At 42.5% G+C, this 25,693-nt stretch overlaps 3 protein-coding genes and 1 long non-coding RNA gene across 6 annotated transcripts; 2 read left to right on the top strand and 2 right to left on the bottom strand.

The window, feature by feature from the left end:
- The first annotated feature begins 532 nt into the window (after positions 1-532).
- On the top strand, positions 533-9,654 carry LOC105914641 (zinc finger BED domain-containing protein RICESLEEPER 2). Of its 3 annotated transcripts, none has more exons than XM_022827418.1 (6): positions 533-750; positions 929-1,484; positions 1,606-1,668; positions 2,301-4,159; positions 4,250-4,304; positions 9,294-9,654. In XM_022827418.1, exons 2-5 carry the CDS (start codon positions 1,018-1,020, stop codon positions 4,291-4,293), a joined length of 2,433 nt encoding a protein of 810 aa, XP_022683153.1. In that variant the 5' UTR covers positions 533-750; positions 929-1,017; the 3' UTR covers positions 4,294-4,304; positions 9,294-9,654. The 3 variants fall into 3 exon arrangements, with proteins under 3 accessions (XP_022683153.1, XP_012702418.1, XP_012702417.1); XM_012846964.3 differs by lacking the exon at positions 9,294-9,654 and adding an exon at positions 5,207-5,528 and having other exon boundaries at positions 539-750; positions 2,304-4,159; XM_012846963.3 differs by lacking the exon at positions 9,294-9,654 and adding an exon at positions 5,207-5,528 and having other exon boundaries at positions 541-750.
- A 1,177-nt stretch (positions 9,655-10,831) lies between these two features.
- LOC101775997 lies at positions 10,832-14,323 on the bottom strand. Its single transcript, XM_012846982.2, has 5 exons — positions 14,148-14,323; positions 12,543-13,952; positions 11,767-11,922; positions 11,481-11,670; positions 10,832-11,233 (listed from the first exon to the last, which is right to left on the bottom strand). Exons 1-5 carry the CDS (start codon positions 14,262-14,264, stop codon positions 11,148-11,150), a joined length of 1,959 nt encoding a protein of 652 aa, XP_012702436.1. The 5' UTR covers positions 14,265-14,323; the 3' UTR covers positions 10,832-11,147.
- A 4,330-nt stretch (positions 14,324-18,653) lies between these two features.
- On the bottom strand, positions 18,654-22,142 carry LOC101775590. Its single transcript, XM_004974296.2, has 4 exons — positions 20,535-22,142; positions 19,467-19,622; positions 19,189-19,378; positions 18,654-18,953 (listed from the first exon to the last, which is right to left on the bottom strand). The coding sequence occupies exons 1-4, from the start codon at positions 21,795-21,797 to the stop codon at positions 18,886-18,888; spliced, it is 1,677 nt and encodes a 558-aa protein (XP_004974353.1). The 5' UTR covers positions 21,798-22,142; the 3' UTR covers positions 18,654-18,885.
- On the top strand, positions 21,551-25,691 carry LOC111257600. The gene is made up of 5 exons (XR_002678125.1): positions 21,551-21,672; positions 23,646-24,102; positions 24,193-24,629; positions 24,708-24,809; positions 25,433-25,691. It is a non-coding gene; the product is annotated as an uncharacterized LOC111257600 (long non-coding RNA).
- The last annotated feature ends 2 nt before the right edge of the window (positions 25,692-25,693 follow it).

Genomic DNA, 25,693 nt, shown 5'->3' with positions numbered 1-25,693 from the left:
ATATGTTCAGTATACACGCGTTGCGTCAATAAATTCACATTCAAAACATTTTATAGAAGTGTCGGATTCGTAGCAATTTACACGACGATACTGCAAGAGTAAATCAATATTCCAAATAATGTTTTCTCACTTTTGACCTCAGAAGTGATCCAAATCCAGCAGGAGGCAGTCCTTACTTTGCCGCCGATGTCGTTACCGACGTCGCCGTTGCGCCAGGCCCTCCGAGGTGGTTCCTGGCGGTCGTCCCCGGCGCCGCCAGCCCAATTCTCAATGCCGGCTGTCGTCCCCGGCGCCGCCGCTCCAAGCTCGTCGCAACCATACCAACCCTCAGTGCCGTCGCCGCCTACAACGCCTTCACCCCGAGTCCACGCCTACGACGGCCCGGGCCCAAAAACGGCCCCCCCCCCCCCCCCCCCCCCCCCCCCCCCCAAGCTCCGTCGTCGGAATCCTCGCCGGCGTAGGTTGGTTGGCCCGCTCCGTTCCTACCCAATATTAGATGCAATTTTTAAATCACATTTACATAACTGCCACTCACCTGCTCATGTGCCCACCATTTTTAAAAAGCAAACTGCAACCCACCCCGCCCAAGTTGGGCGGCCAAACTGAACAACGCTACATCCCTGCGTCGATGACTTTGAGCTCCGTGGGTTGACTTCGTGTCTTTGAGCCATCGGTGCATCATCTGGTTGTTGAGTTCTTGCGACAATCACAATCAGTCCGCTGTATCAGATTTCTTTGAAGCCTTAACAGGTGATGTATTGATTTGCAATTTTTTCCCCTGCCTTTTGCTTCGTCTTAGTATTCCACTAGTAAAGTTGTTCTAGAGAAAAGATTCTTTTTTTGCTTCTGTTTAACCACTGAAATTTGGAGGATTTAGAGATTCGCATAGCATGTCTTCAAGGCTGTCCTACCAATTTCTGTTATGTAGGGTTGTTGGGTAAGACGAATTTTGGCAGGTGATTCAGAGGAATAGTTGAACCACTGAAATTCGTGCGAGTTAACTACTAGCCCTCCAGAATGGAGGAGCAGTCAGATCACCCTCATCATGAGCACGGTATGGCCGATCAAGCATTTCGCCCCTTGACTTCGCTCTTGCTGTCGGCACCAGCTGTGGCACGAGAACATGCTAGTTCTTCTTCAGACAACAACTTGCCTAGTCTGCCTAGCTTGTCTCCACCTGATGATGGCTACATCTGGAAGAAGTGCGCACAGAACATCGTTCCTGGTTGTGGATATCCAACGGTGTATTACAAATGCACCCAGGAAGGCTGTGAGGTCAATAAGCTTGTGGTATGCTCCGCGGATGGTCATCAGGTTTTCGAGACGGTTCTTAGTGGGTGCCACAACCACCCACGTCCAAGGGATGCCCCCGCTGGATTCGATGGAGGTGAGCAACTTTCCAGTTCAAGTGATAGCGAGGAAGACAATGATATCGAAGCAGGAGTTGAAGAAGATGTTGCTGGTGATTCCAGTGCGATAGAAAGGTTGTTGCTTTAATCTGATTGAAGTTGAACCAAAAATCTTTCGTTCCAAATTAATTCTTTAGTTCTTTCATCAAGTCATCATGTAACTAACCTACCTATAAATGGTGCTTTTACTCGACAGGCATGTTCCAGCTCCAGCTGATAGGATCACTGCACAAACCGGGACTAGATATTCTCACAGACAGTATGTATCAACCTGCTCCTTCCATTCGCCGCCTTCTTTCTTTTCCATTCTTTAAGTCCTTTTGTTATCGTTAGTGTACTTCATATCTGAAATGCTACAAAGCTTCTCATAGATATGGCCAAACCTATTTGATCCCTAAAAATAAAATTTTGAGATGAAGAATTGATAGACGATATTGTCATGGTTGAAATCAGCAATTCGATCTCCCATTCTCTCACTTGGAGCCATGAATAAAATTCCTTTCATTTACTCTTGATGTTTTATGAAGTGGTGCATAGTAGACCTTTGTATTTCTCATATTGTCTCTAAAAAGCTATATACTTCTATTGTTCTACTATACAACACTGATACAACGCAAAGCCTAAAATCGAGGATCGATCAGTGCTGGGATCCTGGAAACAAATTAAGTAGGATGGTCATAGTTATCACTAGGTGACAAGAGCTATCATGTGCTTGATCTTATTCTTTAATCTGGCTCATATTTGTGCTTGGTCTTATATGAGCCCTTGTTATGTGATTCAGTTCGTTTTTACATTTTATTTCTCGCTGATCTAACATCATGCATTGAGGCAAATTCTCTTGGACACTAACTGAAATTCATAATGTCATTTCTCTATTTCTGGTGAGAAAAGAAGATCAAAGTCCAAGGTGTGGGAGGAGTTTACTGCTGTGTTAAGAGGTGGAAAAATTCAAAGTGCAGAATGTAAACATTGTAAAAGGCTCCTTAGTGGAACAAGCACAGGAAGGACAACCCATCTGCGCCAGCATCTTAAGATCTGTCCTGCACGACCGGCAACTGGTCGGATGCAGCAACAACGGTCATCTCCACATCCTGGCTCAACTGTTGACTGGAAGTCTGATCAAGACAGATCTCTTGAATTCCTTACCAGGGCTTTCGTCTCTAACCTTTTCTCCCCTCCATTGACAAGCAGTGCAACTTTTAGGCAATTTTGGGCTGGCATCTGTCCTACTAACAATGCAGTATCGCAAGGTGCTATTGAAGAGAAGTTCCTCAGTATTTTTCAGAATGAAAAGACTAAGCTTAAGGAGGAAATAGCACTTGCACCTGGTGGAGTTTTTCTGACAGTAAAAAAGAGCTATCTCGATACTAAGCACTTTATCATTTTGGCCGTGCACTTCATTGACAAAGAATGGAATTTGAATAGGAAAATCATTGGATGTTGCTTTTCGGGGTGTGACATTGATGCTGTGTATTATGTTAGCCTTTCCCACTGTTTTCAATCAAGCCGCAATTTCACTATTGGGGATTGGAAAGCAGTTGAAGAAGAAAAAGCGAAAGAAGCAGTACAAAATTGGAGTCTTGAGTGGAAGCTTCTAGGAATTATATCGCCCAATCCATTAGTAGGTGATACAGCTGTATCGACTTTGGAGAAGAATCTTACAGAACAGAATTATCTGTTAGCAAAATGTAAGTTATTACATCTCCCTTGCATAATAGATGCTCTACATGACTTTTTTGGTTATGAACTCAACGAATATGTTCTAACAACAAGCCAGAGCTGGTGTGAGTACATGACATGCTCCCCACTGCGTAAGGATAAATACAAAGAAATCCTGTCACGCATGCAAATAAGCCGACCTTCTTTTGGTTCGCAGAGATGGTACTTGATTTTCTATGCATTGGAGGCTGCTTTGCAGTTTAACAATGAGCTGCCAAACCCTCAACAGATAGATTACAAATCTTATCCATCTAAGCCATCTTATGCACAACTACAAGCAGCAGAGAACTTTTGTGATCTTGGAAGGTCGATTTACCATGCAATAAAAGTGATTTCCAGACCTGGCAACGCGACATTGAATTCACACTTTCATGCAATTTGGAACTTGAAGATAGCTCTACGCCGTTCATCTAGCAAGGTAAACATTGACCAAGTTTTAGATATTGAGCGAATGCAGCTGAAGTTTGACCAGCTTTGGAGGAAATGGTACCTATGGCTGTCTTTAGCTGTTGTACTAGATCCCAGATATAAAATCAGGTTTCTTGTCATTTGCTTTAAGGAAGCCTTTGGTAGTCATGCCAAAAAGTATATTCTTGAAGTGCGTGGAAAGTTGTATGAGCTCTTTCTTCAGTACTCTTTTCATGTTGATCAGCAAAATTGTGAGAACTTTAATCAGAGAAACAATGATTTACAGTTAGATATACATGGTAGCTTACCAGTAACTGACACAAGTCAAAGTTACATTGAGCAAGCAGCACATGAGGAATTGGGAGAAGTCATTACATACCTTGAAGGAGAGCTTATTCCCCAAAATGTCTGTTTCGATGTTTTGAAATGGTGGAAGGAAAATGCTTCCATCTACCCAACTCTTGCCAGGCTGGCACGTGACATCTTAGCAATCCCTGCATCTACAGTCTCTGCTGAATCTGCATTTGATGAAAATGATGAACGGATGAGTCTTTTCAATCAAAAACTTAGTCCTGAATTAGTTGAGGCCCTCATCTGCACTCAGGATTGGATCAAATCTTCAGGTATGTACAAGCAAAACTCATCATCTCTCAATACATTGCTGATCTCTTTCATTTACAGTAAACAATAATGTTCCTCTTCTGCATAAACAGAAACAAATGACATAGTTGGTGGAAACAGAAACATGCCTGCTTGATGCACAGCAAGGTAAGCCTGCCATCTACATGCCTTGTGTCATTGTTGTCCACATATTGGCATTTTTTAGCTCGTTTTCTCCAAGGAAACCTGTTATATAGGAAGTCTGACACAATTGGCAATAGCACATTTGGTTGATATGCAACCCCAAGCTCATGGGATTTAGCTCAGATACAGTTGACTGTATTTTTTAACCCCAATTTATGAAACTTTAGATACTCATGGTAATTTTGAGAAGTTGTACACTGGAAACTCAAAGAAAAGAAAAGACTGATAGATTTCCAAATCCTTCATACTCAGTACTAGTATATGATTCTCAGTGTGGATAGTGTGACTGAAGTTGAGCTCATTCCTATCCTTTAAACAAGAATCAATGATGCCTTTTACTTCCCTACATGCTCTTGGTAGATCAGTTGCTAGACAGGTTTCGGGAGATTTTATTCCTCAAGTACTGGTCCTAAGCCACTTTGCCATCTTCTCATCTTTGTCTGCCAAATAATTCTAAACATAAAAACAGAAAAAAGACCTGATATTTTAACCGGAAAAGGAATGAATCTGAATAGTCCAAAATTAATTAGTTGATCCTAAAATACTCCTCTTCGTTTTTCAACATTGCATGAAGTTTTAATTGATCTCTTGCACTTCCTATTTTTTCATGATTGATGTACTAGAAATTATTGAGTATCATTCTCTTTGATATGCTTGGACTAGTACCTGCTCCATTACATATTAGAATCTCTAGTCATTGTAACTTGTCTTATACCCACGTCTAGCAGTGTTGATGAATGAAATCAGTTATGAACGGGAAGGTTAAAAAAACCTGTGGGTTGTGAATTTTTCCTTCCTTTTTAAATGTTTATATATACATCTTGAGTTTTTTTTATTAAGTAGTCTTTTGATTTGTGCCTAAACAGCTCCTTCGTCATTTTGACTGGTTCAGTAGCATGTGAAGAGCGGTTTCAACTGTCGACCTCATCTGAATTTTACCTATCACCATATAATGCACCAGCCTAGGGTGACGAATGGCTAATTGGCCATGGTTGTAATAATTGACTTTCCTGCATACAGCATGAAAAATATGGACATCATTTATCAGCTATTGTGCAGTACACAGATGTACAAGTGCGATATATATACAACAACAGCAAGAACAGTATTTGTCAGTTAAGTCAGCATGTAAATATGTGTTATTCGATATATGTGACCTTTGAAAAAAAACTTGATTTTTCTGCATTATTCGGAGTAATTTTGATGGCATGCGGCTAGTGAACAATATGTGACTTTCAGTTTGGCTGTAGGCGAACAAATTCGTTATTTGAGCTTTTTATAAATTGTGGTGATGTCAGCTAAGTCTGTCTAACCAACGTTCTAGCTGCATATCGTGTGCATTGCAATGAGCTGCTGCAGGTTCTATTGCGCAAAAATTTCGTTGCGCTGGGCACTGGTTCCTGCTTAAACTTAGCATTTTCTCACATGCTTTGAGATACTGTGGGGTTTTATGTCGTGTGATACACCTCGATGAGTTAGTTTCATATACTCTCATCCACTTCAAGCATGTTTATACAAAGGATTAAATAGATCGTTGCCTTATGACCTACTAGCTGAGTGCTCGTGTTGCAAATTCCATAAAATTTGAGCTCCCATCATTTTTCTCGTTTAGAGCATAGAATTTGTGATGTTGGCATATGGATAACTTAGTATTTGCTGCACTGCACGGGGTACATCATACATGAGATTCCTGTTACTTCGCATCATGAACAATATTGACCAATTAAGTCAGCTTTGCAGTAAAGGATACATTATTCATACACTTCCACTTGCTAAGTTCCACATCCAAGCAAATGCAACTTTAGCATTAAGTTGTGTATAGACAGCTGTGTGAAACCACCACAGTCCACAGCTAAGTTTGGAGTCCTATGGCAATACCTACTACTTGTCCATTGAACCATTGTAATGAAAAATAATGCAGATGTGATCTAAAATCGCCATTTGCAAGGCAGGAAAGCTGTGCATATGATATTCTCAGTTAGAATAAGCTTGGAATCTCTCCTTTTGACAATAACAGTGATCATGAAATCAATGGATTCAAATTAAAGACTGCAACATAGCACACACATCACTATGCCAGAAACGGTTTGTGCTGGTATAGGAAAATTGGCGCCCGCCAGCACAGAGAATCATCGGGCCAGTAGGGGAGCGCCCGCCAGCACAGTGGGCACTATGCTGGCGGGCGATGCAAGCACCCGCCAGCACAGATCACCCAATCCGTGCTAGCGGTGTGCTTATGTGGCCTGCCAGCATAGAGGCCACTGTGCTGGCGGTCGACCTAAGCCCACCGCCAGCACAAATGGGGTGACCGGTGCTGGCGGTTGGCTTATGTCGCCCGCCAGCACAGAGCACAGTATAAATGCTCTTGTTCATCTTCCTCCCCAGGCAACCTTCCATTTGGTGCTTGCTAGAGAGGAGCTCGGGAAAAGCTCCAAAAACACCAAATCTAAGAGGGAAGGTTTTGGTCCTGATTTCCCTTGGAGGATGTAGCTATATAAGGTGAGTTTGTGCCATTCCAGCCTTCGTTTTGAACTTCTATCCATCATATCTAGTTTCATTAGCTTGTCATCTAGATCTAGATCTAGAATTAGGAGAGAGAGAGAAGGGAAGAGAGAAAAAAAACTAGAACTAAGTGTTCTTCATCTCCTTGTGACACTTAGTTCTAGAAAAATCCTTAGCCTCTAAATTAAAGCACAACTCAATAAAAAAATGCATGACAAGATAAGGAGAAGGTAAACAAGCATACAAGCAATAACATAAAGGTAACCACACACATGAGTAGACATGCCAACAATCCAACACGCACAAAAGCCAAACGACATGTCTATTACATGAAGATCCACAAAAGAATCAACAAACACCCCCAAGCTCCCCCTATCTCTACTCCCCCTATCTATCTCCTCCTTTGGCAATGAAGCACCAAAAAGGAGACTCTAATCCTGCTGAGGTGGTGAATTAGGCGGTGAGGCAGAAGCGGCGGCTCCAGAGGGCTGAACAACGTAACCCAAGACATCGACGTCGAAGCTCGAGCCGGAAACGGTGGGAGAACTCTCGGGAAGAGTTGGATCAACACAAGAGGAAGCGGGCACACCCTCGGAAACCATCTCTGTGTGAATCTGCTGAGTGATAGAGCGAAGAGTGGCATCCGACTTGTCAAGCCCCTCGGACCGAGGTGTCACAAAGGATGGAAGAGGAGAACTGAACCTCGGTGCTGGGAGAGAAGGTTGCGGCGTCTCCTCGAACACAAGTGGAGCTGTAGAGAATGGAGTAGACACCTGAGTCGACATCGGACTCGTGAACTGACCCTGCCGTAGCTGCTCAAGAAAAGAAGGCTGTGACTATGTAAGCTGCGGCCCGGTGGTTTGTGGTAGTGAAAACATCCCTGTCTGCAAAAGAGGTGAAATTGGGAAAGTGGCCAAGGGAGTCTGCACGAAACCACCAATCGGAGGAGCAGGAGCTGTGGGATCGTGCTGGAGCTGCTGAGTGGTAGGAAGTGGGGGTGGCTCCAGCCCAATGTGACGATACAACTGTCCTAGGCAGGACAGGCATCTAGAGAGAAAAGTGAACATTTGAGAGTTAACCATCTGCTGCTGTAGGATCTGCTACCTCTGAGCCTCCTGTTGCTGTCTCGTACCCTCAAGAATGACCTACTGGGTCTCAAGCTGAAGGGCAATCTGAGAGCCACTGTGCTGGCGGGTGGTTATGCTTTCTGGCCTAGTGCATGCAAGTCTGCATCCCACTGGAAAGCTCAAGCAAATAGCAGTTTTACTCGTTAAAGGGTCAAAAGCAAAGTTGCTAGAACCCCTATGATCCACTAGAAAAGAGAAGAACATCACAAAGTTTGAATATCCATACATAAGTTCCATCTTCCATCTTACTTTTTACCCAAAAGAGGTGCCAGAAGCAGCGCCAGAGTTTGGGGTTTACAAAATAAGCAAAGATTGGAAACATCCGGATCCAACTAGAATTGTTACTAGATAACTGGATATTAGTCCTCCCCCCAGAACTCCAGTTCTTGCCTAGCAAGAACTCTAGACATCTTCTTGCCACGGAGATCTGGTACAAAATCAAGCAGTGGATGAATGCATAGGTTAAGGTCAAGCACAAAAGAACAAATGTGTAATTAGGGTGCATTTGACAGAACTGATTCTCTACTGATTCTAGCAGGAGCTCTGCCGAACAGTTTTTAGGGAGAAGTGATTCTCTGCTGATTCTTTTGCGCACTAGTTTATTAAAATTGACATGTGTTCCTACTTTGATGCACTGCTGGTAGGGGATGGCAATGGGTGCCCCAAACCCGAAACCTAATGGGTTTTTACTTCATTAGGGCATGGGCATGGGTTAATTTTTCTACCTGCGGGTTATTTAATGGGAAAAAAATCAGACCCATTGGGTTTGGGGTGTGGGTTGGGAACACAAAACCCAAACCCGTGAACCCATGGGTTTTTTAGACCCAGTCATATACCACTAAATAAACCCATTTCCTTAACCAACACATCAATTTTGATGGCCAAGGCCCAACTCTTATATGTATGTGCTACTTCCTATCATGAGTTAAATTCTTAGCTGATCTATTAAGATCTAAACTATGCACTTGTGACACTGTCCTATTTGTTAAAATGTGGTATTATGTTTGGATAACTCTTATATCTTGTCTTCTTATATTTCCATTGATTTTTATCAACTAATCGTCAACCCGTGCATTCGCACAGGCCTCATTTAGGAAATAAATTTTAGCAGCGCTCAACAAAAAACAGTAGAATAATGTAAATAGAAAATGAATGTCTAACTAATCAGCATTTCAAACAGGTGGCCACATTTATATCTGACTTTACATTACATTACTTTACATATTCAACCCTCAAAAAGGAATGAAATATTATGTTTTTGTTCGGATATTTAACATGCATGTTGCTTGGTGGAAATTATGTGTCTATGCCTCTATTTTTATAGCTTAATGGTGCCTCCACTCCAGCATCCTTTCAAGGGTGCAGTTGATCCAAATTAATCCACACCGGACTTAGCTTGTGGTGTTAACAAATATCTTTACCGGCAGCAGATGGACCTGCCAAAGAATGTGATAGAACAGCAGAAGGAAGAAAAATGATCACGTTGGCATGCATGTTGAACCTGCATCACAATCTTGGCATCCTTCCTGACCATGATCCACGTTGGCATATGCATGGTCTCCGTCAGTGATCGATCGCTGTGGTTCAATTTTACCAACGATCACGTCAGGATTGGTGAGCGCGCTGATGACGCCGCCTTGGTGCTAGAGTTCTGATGGCCTTGATCTCTGCAGTTCATTTTTTCTAACATGCAGAAACAGGACACCGACCAACACACGGGTTCTCAACTTCTTTTGCCTATCGCTTGGATTTTTCTGTGCACGCGCATCTTCCTGCTGCATCGGTCTGCAGTAGACGAAGCAAAATATTTAAGGCTTCTGGATGGAAAAAGGCAACTCTTGTTGATTGGTAGACCATATGTGGCCACGTTGGCAGTTTATGTTAATTTCCTTTTTATCCCAACTCGTATAATTTGTTGCCATTGCAGATGCAGGGATAAATTCTATTTTAGGCATGGTCTGGCAAAAGGACTTGCCTTCTCTGTTGGTTTGGAAAGAACCAGCCAAACATGCATGCAAGACAGCAAGAGTCCGAGCGTCTATATCCAATTTTTTTAAGTCTTCTTTGCTGTTGGTCGCTATTTAGTTTCCAAACATAATATGGTGGGGAGATCCTTTTGATCTAAACCGTTATAAATCAGACCCATGGTGGATGGATGATCGGATATTTTTCTTTTTCTCCGATTAACATGGGGTTTTCTAGAGAGTCTCTGTGATTAGTATAGGTACAGATAGATATATGTCGCATGCATATAAATTAAATTGTGAATGTATATGTATGTATGATAATTGTTTTTGGTTGCTTGCTTTAGTATCCACGGGCGACCCGTGAGGACCCATTAACCCGATGGGTATAGGTTTGGCATAAAATTAACCCATGATGGGTCACGGGTTTTTTAGAAGACAGGTTTATATTCGTGGGCATGGGTTTGGGATGGCAAAACTCGGTAGGTTTGTGCCCGTTTCGATCTCTAACTGTTGGATTAGGTCAAGTTGCGTGACACGGTTTGTATGTATTGTATTGGTCAGTTCTCTGTAGTTATTACATCCAATCCACCCTGTTTATGCAATAATCTTAACGGAATTCACGTAGATTATGTGCAGTGAAGAATACATTGCACGGATGCATCCATATACTCTCACTTCCTAGTCGATATCCAAGCACCTTTAGCGTTAGCTTACATGCGTCTAGACAGCTGTGTGAGCCATCAGTCCACAGCTGAATTTGGATTCCTATGATTATATCTGCTACCACATTGTCCACTGTCATGAATTAGAGGATAGGGAATGCTTCATCACGATTTGCAATGCAGCAAAGCTGCATATATGATCTTTAGAATCTCTCATAAAGGCAACCACAGGATTCAAAATACTGGAAAACAAGCACAACGCAGTCAAGCCTGCAACCCATTGAAACTCTCGAGCAAATAGTGGTTTTACTCATTACGATCCAAAGCAGAGTTAAAGGCACTATGCAGAAGGTCTTAACTCATCCACTAGAGAAGATAAGAGGGGTTCCAACACGTTTGGAATGTTACCCCAAAAGAGGCATCCGAGGTTGCACCACAGTTTCAAAAAGCATGATCAGTGCATCCTGAAATCCATGATTTGTTGCAAACCACATGTTTGCTGAAACAAAAACGATTGGGCTCATTGCACATAATAAGACACAATGCCGATTAAACAGGACAAGTGGGCATTACTTCCCCCCAGAACTCCAGTTCGAGCCTGGCAAGATCCTTCATTAACTTCTTGCCACGGAGATCTGTTATAACTATCAGAGTAGATGAGTACATAGATTAAGGTCAAGCACAAAAAACAAAGTTTTGAGTTCACAGAATAGCTCATCTGTATAGTTCACAAAAGAATAGTCTGGAGAAAAACATCAAACGACCAACCATCATATTTAAACTTTCATGGACAAGCTACAGGCAACTAAAGTACTTTGATTTTCTTGGACAAAAAAAGACATTGGCACTGTAATAGATATACAAGGAGAAGCAATGACTTACAGGCACTCCCAGTCCGACGAACAAAAATCTTATCAACTGATATACCATTAGTCCTGAACAAATGCGCCAGCTTATGGACTCTTGCATCATCCTTGGAGCATTTAATCTTCACCAATTGAAGGTGTTTGCAGGCAAATGATTTTTCCTTTGGTTTCACACTGCTAACCAACGGCTTCTTGTTGTTGAAGTTCTTTTTGCAGAACACAGCACAATTGTTAGTAAACATGAGCCCAGACACTCAAAGCTCAAGTACAAAACACAATCAAGATTATGTAAAAGTTCATACCAATTTAAGTTCAAGAAAAAGCCTCTCCAGATTAGGTGAATGCTGCAGCAAGAACACTAATGCATCAAAGCCAGCATCCATAGACCATTCACCAAGGGATAATGTCTTCAGGTTGCTAAAACTTGGGCACCTTTTTAGTTCTCTAGTCAGAATCACCTACATACCCAAAAATGAGTTTTCAGTAAATAATAAAAGTAATCGAATAAACCTTCATAAGAATCTACAACCAAATTAGTCAACACACAGAAAAGAAAAGAAGAAAAACACAGTGATATATTGCCAAAGAAGTTTCGCCATTAACAAAGTAGGAGATGCAAATTTATTTTCTAGTATGAATGTGCAAATGAGAATTGTCCAGTATACTAGTGTCAAGGAACAAGATCCATAAGACCTATTCTGTGCTAATTCATAATAGCATCTATTTCAAACATGCAATAATATCAAACAATGAATAGCGCTCTCTCAGAGCAACATGCTTTCAGTAGGCAATCGAATAAGCACTACACTGATGGAAAATGATTATCCTCTTTATCTGGACTGTTTCCTAAGTCAGCCGTGAATAGGAAATCAGGTGATGGTGTGACGCACCCCACTAAAGAGTAAATGTGCAAAATCTGTGGATTGGAGATTCTGCGATCTGGTGAAACCTAAACTGGGTATCACTAACAGAAGGTATAGACTGTTCCGCCAAATTATTTTGACAACATACTTGGGAAAATAAAAATACATACTAAAAGCCAGATATAGAAAACAGCGGAAAGCAGTTATAGCTATACCTCTCCAGCATCAGCCAACAGCTCCAAACTTGTAGCATTCGAAAGGCTCTGAAGAACATTATGGCCACCTTTAATTTTGTTATCATTGCATCCAGAGTTTTCACCAGAGATCTGACGGTTACCATCCATAGTAGAATTGTGGCCATCACCATTGATGCCATACTCATCACAATCGATTGCAATCTCACTATATTCAAATGTGTTGCCATCACTTTCAATGTCACTACCATAGCCATAATCATCCTTGTAACCAAGCCCATATCCTTCTAGAGGAGCACCAAATCCATATCGAGTCTTGTTCTTCCAATTGCTATCACTACAATCATCGTCTTCATCAGTGGTTGCATCACGTTCATACTTGCTGATGTCTTCAAAATCATCACCGAAGGCATAATCATCAAGTATTATAGTGCCTGTGACAAGAAACCCCATGTTCTCAAATGATGGAGCTTGGGTTATTGGTGAGATGCAGCGCAGCACTACAAGGTTTGGAGCAGAGATAGACAGGTTCACATTGATCTGGCACTTGAACATGGTCAAGACCTTCAGAGAGGCAGATGAAATCTCATGGCCAGTGATCAAGCAATCTTTAAGATTCAGTTCTTCCAAAGACAGGCAATGAGATGAAAGCTGCCTGAGGATGTTTTCATCAATCAGGGCATAGGACAGCTTCAAGATCTTGAGGTGGCAAGAGACAAATGATGCATGCTCAAGCACTGCAAGGCTGCTACCACGAAGCCAATGCTCCTTTCGATGCCCAACAAGATGGATAACTCGAGCCCCCTGCTTGATCGCAGTACGGATCCACAACCTGACATCATGTGCACCGGCATCATCGCTCGACCGCAGATGAACCGTGTCCAGCTTTGCTGACACCTCCCGGCGGCGGAAAAGGTGGCGCACAAAGTCAGGGAAGTCCTCTGGCGTATTGCCATTGTCGTCGCCACGGATACGGAGGTCAATGCACGGCGCGGACGCCCAGAGGTGGCGCCACCGCCACGATAGCACGCAGGTCCGCACCACCTCCCATGCCTTGAGGAACGACATGATGTGGTGCAGGAGCGCGTCCGGGAGCGCGCTGAGGCGGTCAGCGTCAGGGACGCCTCCCTCGCGCCCGCGTGATGCCGCCGTTCCACCGGCCCGGTTGACCGGCACCCACCGCATGGTGCCCTTCGGTGGTGTGGTGTTCTTCGGGGGCACCAAGCGGTGGTGCAGGGGCGCGTCTGGGAGCACCCTGCGGCGTGCGGTGGCAGGGTCGCCTCCCCCGCCCCCGCAGGGCGCTCCCTCCACCCGGTTGACCGGCACCCAGCGCTTGGTGACCTTCGGAGGCATTGCGTCGAACAAGTGGCCTGCACGGCCACGAAGGTCAGGAACACCAACCCAAGGATCAGAGCTTTTCTGCCGGAATCCCTGCAAGAAACATCCAGATACAAAGGGGAGCGTCAATCTACGGCGAGATTGATTGGGGCGGAAATTGGATTCTTGCAAGATTATTTTCGGCAGATCATGTCAAAGTTTCGCAGGAAAGAAAAGAATGCACCGAAGAGAAATTGCATCACGTAGGAACAGGAGATCAACCAAGAGGGAGGAATGGATCGAACTTACAGGAAGAGAAGAATCTCGTCTGAGATCTTGGAGGAATGGGCGGTGAGTGTTCGGCTCCCGCAGTCCCAAACTTCGAAAGTTGAAACCAAGAGGCGGCGATAGGCGAGCGGAGGTCATGCCATTTTGGAGCCGAGCGAATGGGCCTTCGGTAGCGACGAAGGGCGCTGCTGTGCTTATTTTCGCGCCAACAGCCTTCTATCTGTCTGGACAGAATTTGAACAAAGGGAAACGTAGAACTTGAAATTCTTTGTTCAAAGGCTTGACTTTGGCTGGGTACCATGGTACTCGCGCGATTCCCAATTTTGTCAAAAAAATACATATTTAATTTTTATTTAATATTATACAGAAGCCCTCCTGATTTGCCAATTTGACAGAAATATCGCCCCCACAATTAGACGATTTTTTTTTAACAAGGGAAAGATTTTTTTTTTGCGAATAACAAAGGAAACATATTGTATTAACTTTATCTCATCCTTTACGAAACATCAAATAGTCATAAATTTTCACAACACATTTGGAAGACAGCGAAGTTTTTCAGTTTAAACATTAAAGGCTCTATACAAAGTCTTGCAACGCTCTATACAAAGTCACTATTTTGAGCTGGAAATATGTCAAGTAGTTAAAATAGAATCATCTGCACCATATTTTCTTTTTGAAATTTTGATCACACTTTAGATGATGCTTTGAAGGTTGAGAAGAAAAATTGCACGATATATTTCATAACTTTTGTAGAAGCTACTCTATAAACGGGCATTTGTTTGCCTAAATTGTCTTAGGGTCTACTCTCTCCATCCAGCAAAGAGTGTCTTTTTAGACTCTAAAATTTGTCTCACAAAGAGAATCCCTTTAGCTTATATTAAAAATCATCTACTTAAAAGAACACCCACACTAATGTATGGAGAAGCGTGTAGGGCAAATCAAATAATTAAATGATGTTATTTTTCTAGTTTTAATGTATGTGCATTTATTTTTCTAGAAAGACAGTGTGACTTTCAATAACAACTAATATGAGTAATTAGGGCAACATGTCATTTCTTAGGACTATTATTGTGTCTGACATTTTCTAAAAGGACACTCTCTACGAGATGGAGGGAGTATTTGTCAAATTTATCTGTAAAGAGTTACTCCCTCTGTCCCAAAATAAGTGTTCATTTAGAAAATTTCGGACGTAATGGCGAGAAATATCTATATTACCCCTAATAACTAATACTAATTGTCATTGAAAATTGTGCTATTTATTTAATTTTCTGGATCTTAAATAAACGCACGTGCATTGGAACCAGAGAAATAAAATCAATTGATTATTTGATTAGATCTACACGCTTCTCCATACATTTTTTTTATTGGTGTGAACGCTTGTTTTAATTAGATGATGGAGCACATTGAGTCATAATCCTGGAGCACTTGCAAATAAGTGGAATGATCCAATAATTTCACAAGGTAATACTTCACATATTGTCACTGTTCAGTTTGGTGCATTATCTTTTGATGTTAAAGAAGATAGAAAGAAACCTAAAGAAATCCTAGCTTCTACTATTCCCTTGCCGTGCAATACTTTTATTGGAGTAAAGGCCAAAGCAATTTATATTGGTGGCGTGATTAGTGCAATCATCTAGTAATATTTGCATGACAGCTGGATTATTTTATTCATTCATGCATGCTGGTTGTGCTTAAGAGGAGGAGCTACACGTGTCGAGCAGAAGCAACACAGAACCAGATTATTCTACTATTCTTCACGTGAGTTACTTTTAGTTTGGTGAAGTTAGTATGTAACTTAGAGACAAAGTCCGAATACAATATTGTTTAGAGTAAGGTTAGGTTTGTTTTATTCCAGAGCCTTAGTCAGATTGTTCCTGCGTGCACCATAAATAGGGCATTGTACGCCCATGTAAAAGGGATTTTGAAGTTATTGTGAGTTATTTTCCAGAAAAGTCTAAGGGCTGACAGAATAGTTGGTGTTACTTGTTTGTGAGGCCTAAACCCATCTAGCTAGGTTTTTTCTTGAAAGCATGATTTGAAGATTTTGCTGTGGCTCTTCTAAGCACGTTTGGACTTGTAATTCTTGCCCAACAGCTTGGTTTGCAAGATTCCTATCCCTCTTTTTATCGTATTTGGATTGTCTTTGGATCTACTATAAACTGAGAGCTTGATATCATGATTAGTTGCACATGGTTGAATCTGAGTGTTAAATATATTGCTTGGTTAGGCAGAACATTGCATATACTTCTGCTGGTAGAGTGATAGATAGGAAGAAATCACGCATCGACTAGAGTTTCACTAGTTGATCCATATCAATGATGTTTACTAAAAGGTAAAAGCAACTCCAGCAGAGGCCCTACTTAGGCCCCTACTCAAAAAGTAGGGACCGAGTGCAAAAAAACGCACTCCAGCAGGACCTCTACTCGGATCCCTGCTCTAGGGAGGCTCCTACTTTCCCCCTTCCAACCCCTTCTCCCACGTGTAGAGAGAGAAGCCCCTACTTTTCTGTTTCGTTTGTTCGTCCCTCATCCTACCTCATACGCTTTCACGGACGGTTGCTCTCCCCACCAGCTACCACCTCCACACAGCCCACCGACAACCAATCAAGCATGCACCGATGCAAATCGAGCAAGGGCACCGGCGAGCGAGGGCACCTGAAGCAGGGGTGGCACCCGAGCTTGTAGTGGCGTCTAGTGCTGCGCTGGCTCGACGGATGCAGAGTTGGGACGGGGAGAAGGAGCGGCGGCGGCGTGATGGGCTGCGGGAGCTCGAGCGCCACAGGCTACCGTTGGGGCTAGCCACGGCACCCCCGCTCCTCCGTGCCGCCGCGTTGGCCACTATCAGGGCCGGCATTGGCGCTCCTGCTCCTCCCTGCTGCTGCGTGGGTCATCGATGGCCGTGACGCCCTTGCTTCTCCCACCGCCGCGTGGGCCATCGTGTAGGAGCTAGGGGTGGTAATGGATCATGGCCCTCATGACTCCTTAACAATCCAACTCAGCTCTATCTATTTTTAGTTCAAAATCATATGATATTATGGTCCAGCCCTTATTGAGCCCGATCCTTAAATTTGCTAGGCTAAATTAGAGGACCCTTTACCACCCCTAGCAGGAGCTGGAGCACCACCGCCCAGATCCATTGGGGAAGGGGGAGCTCGAGCGCCGCCGTGGCCTGGCAAATCGACGCGTCCCTGGAGGTGGCCGCCGCTGGAGGTGGAAGGGGATGGCGAGAGCAGCTTTGGCGAGCTCAAGTGGTGGTCAGGGGAGGGAGGAAGATGGCCGGGGAGCGGAAGGAGAGAATAGTGCAGGGAAGAGAGAGTAGAGAGAAGAAGAGGGGGAGGGGATGAAACAGCTAGCTCAATGATAGGCGGGGCCCATATGTCAAATGAAAGTAGGGGTCGTGAATTAAGGGTCGTTGCTGGAGTTGTGGGTTAAATTTACAGTCCCAGAAAGTTGGGGCAGCCTACTTAATAAAGTAGGGTCCTAAATTAGGAGCTATTGTTGGAGTTGTTCTAAAAGAATACTATAAAATTTAGAGTCTAAACACACACGCTCTTTACGAGACGGAGGGAAAATGCTTAAATATAAACAAAAATAATAATTATAATTTGCAAGAACCCTTTGTGGTTCCAAGGGGAAAAGGTTGGCAAGAAATTGCATCACGATGGTGTAAGGGGGATAAAGGATTTTATGATGGCAGATCCAGAATCAAATAATCAGATAAATTGCAATGGCAAATGCAAATTATTCACATTCAAGAACATGTAGTTTTAGCTTTCAGGTAAGTGTGATAGCACTCTGGAAAGCCGGAACAACTTAAATTTGGATTCATGTGCCTATATCGAGGGGATATTTAATTATTTATGTCGCTCCTCAAGAGACATTTGTGCTTTTACATATTTGCCATCAAAAAAAATGTTACAATTTTACCATTTTGTCCGATGTGGCAAGCCATTTTAGCGTGCCAGCATGGAGAGGTCATGGAAAATGTCAACGTTACCCCTGCCTTTCCCTCAAGGCCAACGTCTAGCAGTCCAGCACCAGTCCGCCTTCTACTTCTCCTCTCTCTAACCGGTAGCGCCCACCTGTTATCTCTTCCAAATCTAGCGCCTCCAACTCTCCGCTGGCGGGTGTCTCCTCAACGCCGTGGTGGCCGGAGCTCCCCGCCTCACGGTTTGCGCCTGAGGACGCCATACCCGTAGCGTCGTGGACAGGAGCAAGGTTTTAAATCTCCCACTATAGCTGCCATTATGGTTGCGCTATAGCTATTTGACGCATGGTAGCACTGTTTGTGTTCATGTACAACTTAACCGCTATAGCCTCATTTAGCTCCACTATTAGCTGTTTTAAAGTGCTTATTAGCTTTTTAAAGTGCTGTCACTAAACCCTTTAGCCCGCTATTTAAAACATTGGAATACCACGAGATTCAGTATAAAGACCGGAGCATTGAAATACTCAGAGGCAAATAGCAGATTTATGCTCATTAATGATCGAAAAGAAGCTAACGTAAGGCACTATGACTCATTGTGCGTGCGTCTTAACTCATTCACCAGGAAAGAGAAGAACCTTCCAACGTTTGGGTAAACATAAGTTCTCCATCTTACATATTACCCAAACAAAGCATCATATCGCTGTATCACAGTTTCACAACCAAGATCGGTGCTTCCTGAAATCCAAGCTCTAATGCAAATCACAAGTTTGCTAACAAAAAACTGATTAAACTAATCGCTTAACATCTGATAAGATAGCTGGATAACTGGATATTAGTCATCCCCCCAGAACTGTAGTTCATGCCTGGCAAGATCCTTCATCATCTTCTTGCCACGGAGATCTGGTACAGTGGATGAGTGCGTAAATTAGAATCCAGCACAATTGAACACAGCTTGAGTAAACAGAATGGCTTGTTGCCAACAGGTAAAAGAAGATCCTGGAAAATATATAATGTAGCTGTGCTTCAACTGAACCATAGCATCTAGCATTTGAAGGAATGGTGAAAAAGTAGTAATATAACACAGGCATTGTAAACGAATATGAAATCAGATATGTGAAGGAAATGTATGACTCACATGTGCTGCCAGTTCGACGGACAAAAATTTTCTCCACTGGCACACCATTAGCTCTGAACAAATGTGCCAGCTTGTGGACTCTTACATCATCCTTGGAGCATTTGATCTTCACCATTTGAAGGCGTTTGCAAGCAAAAGATCTTCCCTTTGGTTTGACACCAGTTTCCAATGACTTCCTGAAGTTTGAGTTCTTTTTGCAGAACAGCACAGTTGTCATTATACATGTGCTCATATACTCAAAACTCAGGTGAGTAACATGAACAAGATATGTGCCATACCAGTTTAAGTTCAAGAAAAAGCCTCTCCAAATTAGGTGAATGCTGCAGAAAGAACACTAATGCATCAAAATCAGCACCCACGCACCATTCACCGAGGGACAAGGTCTTCAGGTTGCTAAAACTTGGGCAATTTTTCAGTTCTCTAGTAAGAATCACCTTCATAGCATAAAAGCAAGGTTTCAGGCTTCCAGCAAAGAACTGTAAGTGAATTAACCTTCTCATTGTGCATGAAACTAATTATTCAATAAGCAATTAAGCAGAGAAGAAAAATACTAACATAGTTATATATGGCCAAGGTTTTACCATCTTCCCTAAAATGGGATGCATCTTCATTTACTAGCATAAATGCGCAAAGATTTTTCAGGACTATGTTAGATGGTAATTATTTGCATATATATGCTGCTGCAGTTGCAGTTGCAACAACAAATGACAAATGCTCTCTTGCAGCAACATACTTTTGTTTGACAATAGGTTCAGCTGAGTAAGAAATCAGGGAAAACAAATTATTTTATTTGGCTGAACTCTTTCCTAAGTCAGCTGAATAAGTAATCAAGTGATGCTAATGAGCAAAGTGTACAAAATAGTTACACAGTGATATATTGCCAAGGAAATATCATGTTTGGTAAAATTGGATGCATTTATATTTTTTAGTATGAATGTGTAAACAGGAATGGTCCGTAGAGTGATGTCAAGACACAAACATTTCTATGAACTAATTCTGTTCTACTATGCAGATAGAAATTAGGTAAGCAGATGCCATGTTCCAAGAATACAAAATGCCAAACAAAGCTCTCTTGGAGCACCATCATTTTGTTAGTCAATCTATTGCCCTGCTATGATGGAAAACATAGAATCACTCTCTATCCAAACTCTTTCATAAATCAGCTACGAGTACAGAAATGCACAAACTGTGTGCATCTCCTGTGATATGATGAAACTTAAATAAGGGTTTCACAGTAAAAAATAAGAAAAAGAGCTGAAATTACTTTTTCAATAACATTTTGATGAAATAAAAGATAATATTGCAAGAGATACAGATGTAAAGGAAAAAGGTGATGATGGCTATACCTCTCCAGCATCAGCAAGCAGCTCCAAACTTGTAGCATTCAGAAGGCATTGAAGAACATCTTGGCCACCTAAAACTTTTTTGTCATTGGATCCAGAATTTTCTCCATAGACCCAACGGCTACCATCTTTTCCCGGACTCTGGCCAACGCCATCATAGCTAGACACATCACAATCATTTGCAATGTCACTATATTCAAAGGTGTTATCATCACTTTCAATATCACTACCATAATCGTTCCCATCCTTGCAAACACCCAGCCTATGTCTTTTCTGAGGTAAACCAAATCCATATCCAGCTCCAGCCTTGCGCTTCCTTTTCTTACCATCATCACTGTCATCATCATCAGAATCTCCATCCAGTTCATCATCATCAGACATCAATATCACCATAGGTTTAATCTTTTGTTTCCTATTCTTATGATAACCAACCCCATCATCTCTGGAATCATCTGATTCATCGTCATCAGTGGTTTCATCGAGTTCGTCCTTGCTGAAGTCCTCGAAATCATCACTCAAACAATAGTCATCAAGTATGATTGTGCCTGCAACAAGCGACCCCAGGTTCTTAAAAGATGGAGCTTGGCCGATCGGTTTAACGCAGCGCAGCAGTACAAGGTTGGGAGCAGTGATAGAGAGGCCCCAGAACATGTTGCATTTGACCATTGACAAGGTCTTCAGAGTGGAGGACGAAATCTCATGGCCAGAAATAATCAAGCAATCCTTCAGATCCATCTCTTCCAGAGATGGGCACCGGGAAGAGAGCTGCCTGAGGATGTTGTCGTCGACCTGGGCGTAGGACAGCTTCAAGACCTTGAGGTGCCTGGAGACGAACGCCGCGGGCTCCAACCCCGCGAGGCCGTTGCGATGTCCAATCAGATGAACGACTCGATCCTTCCGCTTGATGGCGGCACGGATCCAGGACTTGGCGTCGTCCTCATCGAAGGCGCCGTCGACGTCGCTCGACCGCAGGCGGAGCGTGTCCACGGCCGCGGACGCATCGCGGTGCCGGAAGAGGCGGCGCACGAAGCGGGGGAACTCCTCGGGCGCGTCGTCGCCGTCGGCGCGGCCGGGACGGAGGCGGAGGTCGACGCAGGGCGCGGACGCCCAGAGGTGGCGCCACCGCCGCGACAGCACGCAGGTGCGTACCACCTCCCACGCCTTGACGGATGATAGGACGCGGTGAAGGAGCGCGTCGGGGAGCGCGCTGAGGCGGTCGGGCGCCCCCTCCTCGCCCGCTCGGCGGCGCGGCGGCGACTTGGGCATCGCGTCGAGCAGGTGGCCTGCGCTTCTCGCCGAAGACGAGGAGTCGAAATGGTGCCGAGACTCGACTCTTTCCCCCCTTTCTGTCGTCGAACAAGGCGCCGCCTCTTCGGGATTCGGGAGTTCAAAATTCAAACGACGAGGCGGAGGCGAGCGGGCGCGCAGCGCGCTTGCCGTTTTGGATTCTGCTGCTGCCTTGAGATTGGGCCACGAGATTATTGACGTAGTGAGTTGGGCCGTTCGGTGAATTGGACCAATTTTTTCTTATTTTCTCTTTCATAAGCTACGTGTTCATTTATTTTATTTTCCTCAAAAAGAAACTTTTGTAAGAGTGAGAGTGCTCATGAAACTTCCTGTCAGGAGTGCAGTTCAGTCAGGCAATCGGAAGCCATTCAGTTAGTGCAATAGCAAAGTCGGTGTCAGATACAACGCTTCACCTACTTCTCGTGAGCCGTCCGATCTTCATCCAACGGCAGAGATCATCCCTCTTCAGCGCTATAGCGTTTCACTCTGTTTTCTGACCATAGTTTTTTCTTGAACGACGTAGGAGAGCTGCATGTCATTTCATTAAAAGAGAAAAGATAGTATAAAAGTTCGGTTAAGGACTAAAACTCCAGTCAAGAACACACCCCCACACTTCTAAAAAAGAGGCCTATATACGCGCCACAGACACAAACACAACCTCAACCAAAAACCCCCTGACCTAGGCTGTTGGGGTCTGCGACCTCACCAGGCGACAGAAGCTTGCTTGCGGTGGTAAAAACAGTGGCGCAGTGAAACAGATGAGCGTGGCGGCGGGAGGAGTAAATATATGAAGTTTTCACCGTGCGCATGAAAGACACACTGTGGCCTAGTCGTAGGCTTGCGTGGTGAGGAGGTGGCCCTAGGCGCCGAGCTGGAAGACTGGCGACGCTACCCGGCGGCAACACGTCTCTGTTCTGCTCACCGCCGTTCCCCTTTTCTTCTTTTACTCCGAAAGTTCAGACCTTCCCCACGGTCGATTTTGAATCCGACGGTCCACGAGCCTCTTAAGCAAAGTTGTAGATAAACTCAAGCACTTTAACTTGTATATTGGCTCTAATTCGAGATAAACATCCCAAAGGCTGGAATTTTGAATTTTTCTCTTGAGCAGACTGAAATGTTCTGAACCTAATGTTTCAGTTCGACAGACCCTTCTTCAGAGTCATTTACCCCTCTTTGGTCTTGATTTGAGTAGCTAATTCTTGATCTATTTAGTCCAACCATTAACCATTCATGCTCTATAACTAACAAGGATTCCATTTTGCCCATGAACACACATACTTTTTGCACTACTTTGCTCTGAATCTTGCTCCAAACATAGCCATATACTGCTGTTTTCAGACTTGGAAAAAGTGCAGGTTCAGTACTTAGGCCGAGACTGGCCAGAGTGCTAACTTTGAACCTTAATTTAACTTTGATTCCTTCACTATTCCTGATCGACAACACCCTATTAAACTTGTCCAAAGATCATACTTCATTGCTGTGCAGTTGCCTTTGTCCACTTACTTGGAAAGTTTGGCAGAAATCAATTTCCAAAATGGATACTCATAATGTTTTGCTGGATTTTCCTGTTTTCAGACAGTGAACAGTACCTCTTTGTTTTTCGTTTTCAAAAGCATTTCTTGAGGAGTTTTGGACTTGATTCAGTTTCCAATTTCATCTCCTTGAGTTCTAAACTTTCTCAAGTCTCAAGTTCATATTTTCGCCAAATTTTTCCGAATTTAAATTCCAAAATTCAAATTTTGCTCAAATTCAACTTGAATTTGACTTTGAGTCAATTTCTTTCCTTTTTCTCCACAATTCACCCTTAACCTTTCTTTGTCATCTTAGATTATCAAAACACCAAGTGTTACACTAAGAAGAGGAAGAAAAGTGGGAAATCTATTCCTCAACTTGGACAGCAATCCAACCAATCGATTGCCCTGCTTGTGGTGCTTTCTAAGTTTGACAAGAACCTGACTGAATTCTCTAAAGATACAAATCTAACACCAGCGCAACTTCGAGGGGAGGATGACATCCCAATGCACCCTATGCCTGCTAAATGGAAATATGAGTATGGTAAACTGCTCGTGTGGCCGCAGTTGGTGAAACATCTCCCAATGAAAATGTACAAGCTGCATGAATGGTATGTGGAGGCTACAACACAGGGTATGGCTATGATGGAAGTACGGATTGGTGATGAACGTTACTTCCATGCGGATGACATCATAAATGTGCTGCTAGACCAGCTGTATATGCTATTCAATCAAGACGTACTAGATAAATCACTGATCAATTGTTGGGTCCTGTAAGTCTTTAGTATATTCCTCTAACTTCAAAATCTCCAATCTAGTCAATTTGTGATGTCTTAACTCCTATTCGACTTTGTATCATGCAGGATGAAGATTCAGACTTATCGCAAAAACGGATACCATGATGTAGGCTCCATGGACTCCAAAATTATACACAAAAATAATCTAAGGGATAAACCAAATCGGACCTTAAAGAATATATTTAAGTTCCTCAGCAAGCATTATTACAAGAAGTACATATTACTAACGTGGAACTTCAAGTGAGCGTTTTTCCCATCTCTTTTTTTTCTGAACTTGTAGTTAAACATAATACTAACTAGCTTCAATTTGGATGTACAACTTCCATTGGATACTCCTTGTTATTGTGCTCGATATGAGCTTCGTGTATGTCTTCGACTCTTTGAGGAAACCAAAAGAAAAATACGCTGACATCATGGACGTTGTGAACAAATGTTGGGCTCAATTTTGTCGAACTCACACGGGTGAATTCAAGGAGGAACTTGTTTGGAACACAAATTTCCTGGTATGTGTTCAATTTTCACATCTTGTGACACTGTCTTTAACACAACAAATATTTCATAACTTTTTTCCTTATATACAGTGTTTGAGAGAGCCGCCGGATACTAATTTATGTGGATACTACTTTTGTGATGGCATCCACGCCTTTATGCATCTGAACCGTATGACCGACCACCAATTAACCGTACGTATATAAAATTCTCAACAATAAATTAGTTCATGTGTATATTCTTTAAAAATCAATTCATTTGCTTATACTTCAAAACCAATGCATGTGTATATATTTAGAAAAATTAGATTAAGTATTTCAATTCATTTGCTTATACTTGAAAAACCAATTCATGTGTATATACTTAAAAAAATTAGACTAATATTTTAATTCATATGCTTCTACTTCAAAAACCGATCCATATGTATATACTTAGAAAAATTAGATTAAGTATTTCAATTCACATGCTTATACTTCAAAAAACAATCCATGTGTATATACTTAGAAAAATTAGATTAAGTATTTCAATTCACATGCTTCTACTTCAAAAACCAATTTATGTGTATATACTTAGAAAAATTAGATTAAGTATTTCAATTCATATGCTTATACTTAAAAAACCAATCCAGGTGTATATACTTAGAAAAATTAGATTAAATATTTCAATTTATTTCCTTATACTTAAAAAACCAATTCATGTGTATATACTTAGAAAAATTAGATTAAGTATTTCAAGTCATTTTCTTATACTTCAAAAAAGTTTCAATTGTTCAAAAAATTAAAATTAAGTATTTCTAATTTATTTGCCAATAACACAGATGATGGCCATGAAGGATAAACTCCTCGAGACCGAAGTTTTTAGGGCAATACAAGAACAATTATGTGGATTTCTTCTAGACGAGGTCGCAAATCCAGCGGGGAAGTTTCATAATAACGGATCTAATCTAGTGCACCCTCCGGAGTCGGGTACAGAATAGTAAATAAGATATATGTATGCACAATATGTCTATATATATATATGTGTACGCACAATATATATATATAATATCTCAAATGTTATATTAATGGTAAATAGAACT

Source organism: Setaria italica, chromosome VI, assembly GCF_000263155.2.
Source record: "Setaria italica strain Yugu1 chromosome VI, Setaria_italica_v2.0, whole genome shotgun sequence".
In the NCBI taxonomy this organism is placed as follows: Eukaryota; Viridiplantae; Streptophyta; class Magnoliopsida; order Poales; family Poaceae; genus Setaria; species Setaria italica.
The sequence above is the reverse complement of the archived record's forward strand: the minus strand, read 5'-3'. Positions and strand labels throughout refer to the sequence as shown.